Raw genomic sequence first — 9,453 nt, 5'->3', positions numbered from 1 at the left:
TTGTAGTGATCATCTTTTTTGGAGCATCGTCTACTTCCCCTTTGCCTTTACACACTTGCAAATGCTCATCTATCGGCCGCATATGTTGTGTTCCCCATCATTTCGGATCTTTGTGTCCTACTTTACCAAGGAAAGAAGAGCAAATTGAGGAATTAATTCTTTCTTAGGCGGCGGCTTAATTTGTTGCCCAACTGCTGAGTCATGGATAAAGATAAAAGATGCTACCTTATTCGTATGAAATGTCTAAGCTCATGTATAACGAAGATCACTGCAACATGTGATCTCATCGTGCCATGTAGCATAAGATCATATAAATGTCACATCTCTCGTAATGAAAATCGCTTCAAATATATTTTACCTTTTAGTCCCCAATTACTTATGTGCCAGCCCCTGAAATATTTCTTATTATCAATTCAATTGTAACTTTATATTAAGACCTTGCAACAACAAAAAAAAATAATAAAGAAGAACATATGTGTCCCTAACAACCACATGGACCCACTGCCAACCTCTGCCTCCATGTATTTTTCCTTCTCAATGACGCAACAACCACGCCGACCAATGACTCCTCCCGTCCCTGCATCTTCCCCTCCTCCCTCACCTTGTCCACCCAACACCATCCTCCTTTTCCAGCATTGGCATCTCACCCTCTCCCCCTTCTTCCCCGGTGCCAGCGCCGTCTCTCTTCTCTCCGGCCGACGATCTCCTTCCTCCTCCATCAAATCACAATGAACTAGCGCCACTGCTGATGGCAAAGATTGAGGGGACAATGAGAACAACGGGCAGCGCCGGCTGGCGACAGGATATTGAGGCCGCACAAGATCGATGCAGTGTCGAGCTGGACGGCTAGTCAATAGTGTTGGTCGAGGTCGCCGCCAACAGAGAGCTCAACGTCGACGTAGGGCGGGCGACAAGCTCGATGGCTTCTTGTGGGACGTCCGTGGCAACGGCGATACGACGAAGGTGGCAGTGGATGACAGCGACAATGGGGAGTCTCTTCCTGGCGATGACTACGTCTTCAAGCCCCTTCCATACTCCTCTCTATGCATGGACCGCCTCCAATCCTCTCATCTCTTTAATTTTTCCCCAAACCACCAGTGCTTATGCAGGTCACACTGACATGTTTGCCATGCCTTTTCATTTTTTTAGCTTGAATCCAACGCAGAGGTTTGAGATCACTTTCCACGGTGGTGAATTGGACTTGACCTAAGTATATGATCTTACTATATTATTCTTTTTTGACAAGAGGGAAAAAAAAGAGATCATAAAATGAATGACAAGCTGACCGGTGTGCTCTGCCAACATTTTAATTAACTGCACCACCACTTTTATGGTTTATTGTGTGTTGTACCCATAGTAAGTACCTTTATTACGTGGTGCTCCTTCCCACCATGTAATGGCCCTTGGTGAATTTTTTTGTCACATGTAATACCATCTCGCATACTAATTGATTATATCAATGTTGTCATAAGTGTCTTACTCTTAGTTTCAATAACCCTTTTTACCCGCGATGTCTATCTTTGTATTATCTTTAGAGTTACCTCGTAACCATTAGTTTGTGTCTTGCCGCTGAAAGAATTGTTTTTTAAAGACCCTAACTATTACTCCCTCCGTTTTAGACCATAAGTCGTTTTGATTTTGATCAAAGGCAAACTGTTTCAAATTCGACCAAGTTTATAGAAAAAGGTAGTAATTCAACCCAAGACAAATATATTATGAAAATATTTTTTAATCATCGATTTTTGGTGGTGTAAATATTATTATATTTATCTACAAACTTAGTCAAACGTGAAGTAATTTGATTTTGATCAAAATCAAAACGACGTATAATCTGAAACGAAAGAAGTATAATATATTAGAAACAGAGTATATAAACTACGAAATATAATCCTTGATACATTATCTTGAAGAATATTACTTATAGGCGACCAATAGAAAATTATTCTTTAGAGTTAACTAACCTAGAATCAGTTTTCCTTACGACTTGCCACACTCATGGCCTTTGATCTACGGGGGGCACTCATGACTCATGCCCTATTGAGGGCATGGAGATTGAATAGCCTCAGGAGGATACTTCGTGGCCTGAGCTAGAGCCTAGAGGGGCATATTTGACGTGGCCTAGTGAAGTTACTTACCGCGTCGTCGTGTTGTAAATAGCCTAACAAAGCACATGCTCTTGCACAACGTAAACTAGTTCATCCGGTATAAAGCTATATATTCAAGCTTGACACACTTGGCAAGATTTGATCAATCAGACCAAATCTTTGAGTGAGGATGACGTGGCAAATTGCTACGAGAGAATAAGAGAATAGTACGTGCGGGAGAACTGAATATGCCATATGGCGATGAGAGCCCAGATACGAATTGCTCAGCATCAGGTGCTTCGTTTGTAAGAGTTGGATTCTTCCTGCTAGTATTATATCAAGCTAGCTAGCGACGTGCCGAAAACTAGTTAAAAAAGATGGCTGAGGAATATATTATCGTATGGAATCAAAATCTTTTGCCGAACGAAAAAGGGCGCACCACTGGATGAGCTTAGTGGAAAATCCATTCTCAATAAATAAAGAGAGAATCGAAGAAGATTACTTCTACAACAGTGAAATGTTTCATACGTGCAGTGCACTCACTTAAAATAGGACGATGACTCGTTTGTGATTTTATTGGGAGAATAGCTACTTTAGTCCCTAAAGTTTCTCTGTAGGATCAGTTTAGTCCCTAACCTTTTAAATGCTCCAAAGAAATCCTTATCCTTTGTCATAAAGCCTAGAATAGTCCTTGAGTCCACCAAAATCATCATATGGATATGCAATGTCATCATTCATGCAAAATCTATGATGAACTGTCCAATTTACCCTTACATATAATCATATATTATAGAAAAATAAATCTAATGGTGAATTAGACATAACCATAGGAAAAAAATACTTCTTTTTTCACCCTTTTGAGGTATATTTTTGCTCTTACATATACCATATATATATTTTTAAAATTTTTCCTTTTGTTTTTTATTTTCTTATGCGTAAGGGTAAATTGGACAAATCATATAGATTTTGCATAGGAAGGTGACATGGCATATTCATGTGGCGATTTTAGTGAGACAAAGCACTATATTAGTCCATATGATAAATTTAAAGGACTTGTTTGAACAATATCAAAGATTAAGGACTAAAATGACCCAGGAGCGAAACTTTAGGGACCATATTAGATATTCTCCCGATTTTATTTGTCTTAGTTATTGACGATCAAAGGCTGAAAGAGTGTATCTCTCTTGTTTGGGTTAATCATTCTTTTTTTTTCTTGTAAGCATGATTTTGTTAACTACTCTATGGCATGGCAATTAATTAAAAAAGAGAATCACATTATCTCGTCGCATTATCAATCACGATCTTGATCACTGTGAAATATTTTTTCCCCTGACCCGTGGATTTTTTTTTACTTTTTAGCCAATATTTTTTTTGGTTTTTGGTTCAGTAGTAATTTTATTTGCTGCAATTTTTTAGTGGGCTAAGAACACATACTCCGGGTTTGCATGTGTAGTGATGCACATGTTTTTAATCTCAGCTAGCCCGAAATCAGGAACATTATGAAATTTTAACACGTTGTCATTGTCTCTTGTGTTATTGCTGAAGAATCTTGGTTATAATCCAATTTCCTCAAATTTTTGTATTTGATTAGCCATGTTTGGTAATTTACTCATACTTCAACGTGTTGAACCTGATTTGCATGAACCAAATTTACAGAGTAGTAGTCATTATTCACCTGAAAAAGAAACAACAGCATGTAGTTTTCTCTCACGTTTTTCTCAGTGGCTTCTATTCTTTTTTTTTTCCCATCAAACGGCCCCTTTGATTAGACCGAAAGCATCTTCTTTTGACAGTCAAAAAAGAGTGTAAAAAGCATTAAAATGATCTTTTTTTTAAAAGTAGAACGAGTTAGTAAAATAGAAAAGGAGAAAAAAAAGGAAAAAAAACACCACCCTAGCTTAATAACGACCGGACGCACCCCCCAACGATCACATACGAGGCGACTTTCCCACCGACACGTGGGCCCCCACACACGTGACGTGGACGTGTCAGGTCACCCGCCCCCTGGTTTTTAGTCTGGCCCCCTTTTCTCTGGGTGGGTCGCATCTTTTACGGAGTCGGGAGAATTTTTTTTCAATCTTTTTTATTTATGGTTTCTTGGAGCCAATGGAGGTCTATATAAAGCGCTAGGCGAGGACGCCGACGCCGAGGCGTTCCTGTTCCGTTCTTTTCCTCTTTCTCTCGTCTCGCGTTGTAGCCGCCAAATCGCAGCGACAGCAAGAAGAAGCAACCCGGGACCACGCACTCCGCCATCGTCGCACCATCCTCCTCGTCGGCCGTTGACGTCTCCGATTCCAACTCGGGATCGTCCGCAATGGTGAGGGAGCAATCGCTGGTCGATCGATTGGCGAATGAATTATGCGTGAGTTGGTGCTGGGCCGCGTGGTTGTGGTTGTTTTGTCGGTTGGGGTGTTGATTCTGTTTGTTTTGGGGGTGGTGGTTGGTTGGCGCGCGATGCAGGCGAAGAAGCAGCGGAGGGAGGCGGCCGCGAGGCGGCGGCGGGAGCAGCAGCAGCAGGGGCGGGAGCAGCGGCACCACCACCACCACCGGCGGCGGCCGCTCCTGCTGCAGCCGCGGGACGAGCGGTGCGTGTCCTGCACCACGTTCAACATCCTCGCCCCGATCTACAAGCGCATGGACTCCGAGGTGAGCTGGATCTCTGCCCCTTTCCGCTGGATCAGTATACTGAATTGAATTCAGCCTCAACTTGGGGGACCTGTTGGATTGGTGAAACTGATGGTGGTGGTGTTTGCATTGGGGGCAGAATTGCAGGGAGAGCCAGTACAGGGCCTACTGGTTCAGCAGGAACGAGAAGATCATCGACCGCCTTCTCGCTGATTGCTCCTCCATCATTTGCCTGCAGGTGAGGGGAACTAACCAATTTCTTCTGCAATTTGGCTAATTGGGATAATGGGATGTGCCCACGACGAAAAAAAATACATGGATGTGAATGTTTTGACTTTGCTTGCTACAGGAGGTGTGGCTGGGAAACGATGAGCTGGTCGACATGTATGAGAAGCGGCTGGGGGACGCGAATTACAGTCTGTTCAAGCTCGCGCGCACCAACAATCGTGGAGACGGTGAGTTCCTTTTCCCATTTCATCTTGGGAGAATGAGGTGGGGAGAAAAGATCTTGCTGTGTATGGACCATATTTAGGGGAAATGTGTGTTGTTGTCGTCCTGCCATTGTCTATCTGGGCTTCTCCGTTCAAATGGTTGTTGTGAGGTGGATATCAATATAAATAATCTCCATGTTCTGTGCCATAGGAAAACCAATCTGAACCAGAACATAACATAGGCTACAAATTAATTAAGGCAAAATTGGTTATATAGCATCAAAAGTTCACGTTTTTGGTTTTATAGCACTGAAAGTTACCGGTTCACTTTAATAGCACCCAAATTTCACCCTGTTCCCATTTTTAGCACTTCCGTCAATTTTTCCGTCCGTCTTGATCGTTATTGATCCAGCCACACACACGATATGACATTTCTACCCCTCATTGACATGCATTATACTTGTACTTGTGAGGGGTAGAAACGTCATATCGTGTGTGTGGCTGGATCAATAACGATCAAGACGGACGGAAAACGATCGAGAATTGACGGAAGTGTTAAAAATGGAAACATGGTGAACTTTGGGTGCTATTAAAGTGAACCGGTAACTTTCGGTGCTATAAAACCAAAAACGTGAACTTTCGATGCTATATAACCAATTTTGCCAATTAATTAAGGGTTGTCTGTATGAACAAAGGCCTACTCCAAATCGGCTTTTGTGCCTGTCCCTTTCAGTTCTTGTCATCATAACCTAAAGTGCATCCATGTCGACGTTGATTATTTCTTGTGCTGAATGCCTTTGATGTTGATGTCTGATTATTATCATTACGTTGTGATGAATATTTTTTTTCTTTCTTTCCTGGACTTCACAATGATATATGTAAAAATTGCTGATAATCATCATGTCCAATGCACGTGACGTTGATGCATCTAATAGTTGTCATAGGCACATTAAACACCATTGGACTTTTTTTTTTCCTTATATTATTTGTGCAAGCACATAGGAAAATTTCAGTTGGTAACCTTGTTTTCAATATTGCTCGGAACTCTTAAATTTTTTGACATGATCCTTCTCTTTAACTTTCCTCTGATAATGCCTTTTCCTGCTCAGGTCTTCTGACTGCTGTAAACAAGAACTACTTCCATGTCTTGAACTACCGGGAGCTTCTCTTCAATGATTTTGGAGATAGAGTTGCACAGCTGTTGCATGTCGAATCAGCCATGCCTTTCTGGCAGAACCGAAGCAGCAGTTGCATCCAGCAGCAGAGCCTCATTGTGAACACCCATTTGCTGTTCCCTCATGACCACAGCCTTTCAATAGTTCGGCTGAAGCAGGTTTGAATCATGCTAGTTTTGCAAATGAGCACTACTCTCCCAATGTATCGATCGGGTTCTAACAACTGAAAAATTCTGCGGATGGTAGGTCTATAAGATCCTTCAGTACATAGAAGCTTATCAGGAAGAACATAAACTTGGTCCAATGCCAATCATCCTATGTGGGTGAGTATGCAGTATACACATTGATTTATGACAGCCTATATGGTTAGCCATAGAATTGGATAGTAACATTTGGTCATGACGTATCTGTTATAGTGACTGGAATGGAAGTAAACGTGGGCAAGTTTACAAGTTCCTCCGATCACAGGGCTTTGTTTCGTCATATGACACTGCTCATCAGTACAGTGATAGCGAAGAAGATGCCCACAAGGTAACTAGAAAATTATCTTATATTTTCATCAAATGTTAGTTACCCAGCAATAAATATATGTGTTGATGATTGTGTTGGATCCTAATTTTTTCCATTTTCACCTCCATGACCGTAGTGGGTGAGTCATCGGAACCATAGAGGAAACATCTGTGGTGTTGATTTCATTTGGCTTCTAAATCCAAATAAGTCGAGGAAGCCCCTGAAAACTAGCTGGAATGAAGCTGTCTTTGGTATCATCAAGGTAAGCAACATGATCACCACTGCTTCGTTAAAAAAATATGCATGTTACTTCTAATAAATAATAGAAGTTGACCTTGATGAACATGCCAGACCATTAAGAATACAGAGTCCGGTGATCTCTTATTTAATTATCCCCGTGATCTAAGAAATACCTTTTTTTATCCCAGTATCTTCTCCTCCAAGTAGCGTCCCTTTCAGAGGAGAATGCATTTGCACTCCTCAAGGCTGACAGTCCTGATGATCAGATCACATATTCAAGCTTCTGCCAGGCACTTTGTCAGGTATTGACTATTATAATATATGGCTATGTACGTAACTGAAAAACTTCCAGACAGGATAAGTGCTGATCTTACTGTGAATGCAGTTAGGAATGGTCCATCCTGATCGCCTAAACTCTGAAGAAATTAAAGATCTGTGGAGTGAAGCTGACCATGACGGGGATGATATTGTTGGCTACAAAGAATTTCAGGTAATTCCTTGTGTAATATTTTGCTGGAGATTCTGCCTTGAACTGAACAATAATATGGTGCCCATAATTAGATAAGAAAGGAGGTCAACAAGATCTAAGGACAGGTGGAACATAGGAAATGTAAATCAATTAATAACTCATAGGAGTATATGCTGCGCAACTAAAACAGGAAGTTAACCATTAATAATAAGATCGATAAAGGCCAGATGAAGATAGTCATGGTTATATCCGAGATAGTTGTGTCCTCATCAGTGAAGGACTAATAAAAATTTTAATTCAAGATGACATAAATGGCAACAGTTTTTAGGAGTTTCTTCATCGGTAAATTATTGTGCTTACTTTACTTGAGCATTTGTCCTTCTTTCTTCAGCAAAACTTCTCATTACCAGAGAGAGGTACCAGGTGAAAATTACTCTTATTTGCTAGAGTTCCATGTGAGAATGTAGCTTTAGTCCATGATCAAGTCTGAATAACTCAAAACATCGAAGCCATGGATTTCCACCTAGCTGATCTGTAATGTTTCAGAGGTTACTTCGGAAACTTACATTTAACAATGTCTCTTGAACTCTGTAGCGGTGCATCTGGAGCCCTACATGCTGCAGCCAAGAGGAGGAGGATGATACCGAAATCGACATCTCTGATGGAAGCCTTGTCACGTTTGAGGCGAACGATGAAGCCTTTGGCTTTACTGTGAAGGAAGCTGTTCTCTTCCCCCCAGAAGTTGAGAAGGGCATGTGGCCTGAGAACTATAGCCTTTCAGATCATGCTCCCCTTACTGTGGTATTCTCCCCTGTAAGAATGCCTTGTTCTCCACGCACCCCTCGAACCCCCTAGCCATCAATTGTCAATACTTGCGTGCATACAGGAAAAAAGAAGAAGCCTTGTACAGCATTAGGGTATACTTTCAGAAATAGTGAGATATACAGCAGATCCAGAGTTTAGGTACAAAATGGAGTAACATAGGGCGACTGAATAGTTTTCTTTCCTTTTTTTTGTTTATTCGTTCGCCTTGAGTTGCTGTCTGTTGTATGTATCTAAACATGGTTCCATGTTCATAAATGTAAATTTTGCTCTGTTTTTGTATGTATATGATTAATTACATTATGTCATCTGACTTGTGAGGCCATTTTCGTATTACATTGAGTTGCATAATGATCTACACTACTCAAATACTGACACCAGTTCTTGGAATTCTCTTGTGTGATGCACATTATGAACACTCTTCTGGACGAAGTGATCGCCGCATGCCAAACCTAGAGGCCCGGTTAAGCAATGTACGATCACTTTTTTTTCTCGAGAATGGCCAAAGGAAGTTGACATTTCGTCCTATTTTTATATGCTTTTGTTTCATACTATAATGGCAACATATTTCAAAAAATGATACGAACCTAAATATTGCATCATTTGTCTTGCTCGCTGTATGTGCTTGATGGACCTGTTGCGTGTGACAAAAGAATTAGGACAGCAAGAAGATAACTTCCCTGTCTTCTCAAAAGCCTGTAAGAGTAAGCGTGCTTATCCTATAAAGTTACAACCCACTAAATTCTAAATTCTAAAGTTTAACATGTAAATGTGTCACATCATTATACACTAACAATTATTTCATTTAAATATCACGCAAACATGCTATATTATCTATAATTTTATAATTTATTAATTTTAGAGCTTTTAAAATACAAATATGTTAAATCAATATCTCACATAGTATTTCAATGTATCTCTTTATCATTTGATGAGGACATCACTTTATGAGATCCACACATAACTTCACGCGTTTCAATGGCAATTCCAATTCCAAGTCTAGTTCGGCCTCAGGGGAACACTAAATTCAAACGGACCTAGCACCTTCATGCCAACTCTGATTTGAGTGATCTTGTACTTGATGGAAAGCTTATTCC

The 9,453-nt window shown here is 40.7% G+C and overlaps 1 protein-coding gene across 2 annotated transcripts; it reads left to right on the top strand.

Annotated features, from left to right (window-relative positions):
* Positions 1-4,214: 4,214 nt before the first annotated feature.
* On the top strand, positions 4,215-8,664 carry LOC127753380 (uncharacterized calcium-binding protein At1g02270-like). Of its 2 annotated transcripts, none has more exons than XM_052278858.1 (11): positions 4,215-4,401; positions 4,545-4,730; positions 4,857-4,947; positions 5,059-5,164; positions 6,250-6,473; positions 6,562-6,638; positions 6,732-6,846; positions 6,962-7,087; positions 7,254-7,367; positions 7,451-7,555; positions 8,129-8,664. In XM_052278858.1, the coding sequence occupies exons 4-11, from the start codon at positions 5,092-5,094 to the stop codon at positions 8,387-8,389; spliced, it is 1,095 nt and encodes a 364-aa protein (XP_052134818.1). In that variant the 5' UTR covers positions 4,215-4,401; positions 4,545-4,730; positions 4,857-4,947; positions 5,059-5,091; the 3' UTR covers positions 8,390-8,664. The 2 variants fall into 2 exon arrangements, with proteins under 2 accessions (XP_052134818.1, XP_052134817.1); XM_052278857.1 differs by having other exon boundaries at positions 4,260-4,401; positions 4,849-4,947.
* Positions 8,665-9,453: the final 789 nt, after the last annotated feature.

The sequence above is a fragment of the Oryza glaberrima genome, chromosome 10, assembly GCF_000147395.1.
Source record: "Oryza glaberrima chromosome 10, OglaRS2, whole genome shotgun sequence".
Taxonomy (NCBI): domain Eukaryota; kingdom Viridiplantae; phylum Streptophyta; class Magnoliopsida; order Poales; family Poaceae; genus Oryza; species Oryza glaberrima.
Note: the sequence above shows the minus strand (reverse complement) of the source record. Positions and strands in the feature narration are given on the sequence as shown.

Bases quoted from the DNA above. Each gene is read 5' to 3' on its own strand.
- LOC127753380 (XM_052278857.1), top strand. The intron at 4,948-5,058 runs GTGAGGGGAACT...TGCTTGCTACAG, and splicing joins CCTCCATCATTTGCCTGCAG to GAGGTGTGGCTGGGAAACGA. The intron at 6,474-6,561 runs GTTTGAATCATG...TGCGGATGGTAG, and splicing joins CAATAGTTCGGCTGAAGCAG to GTCTATAAGATCCTTCAGTA.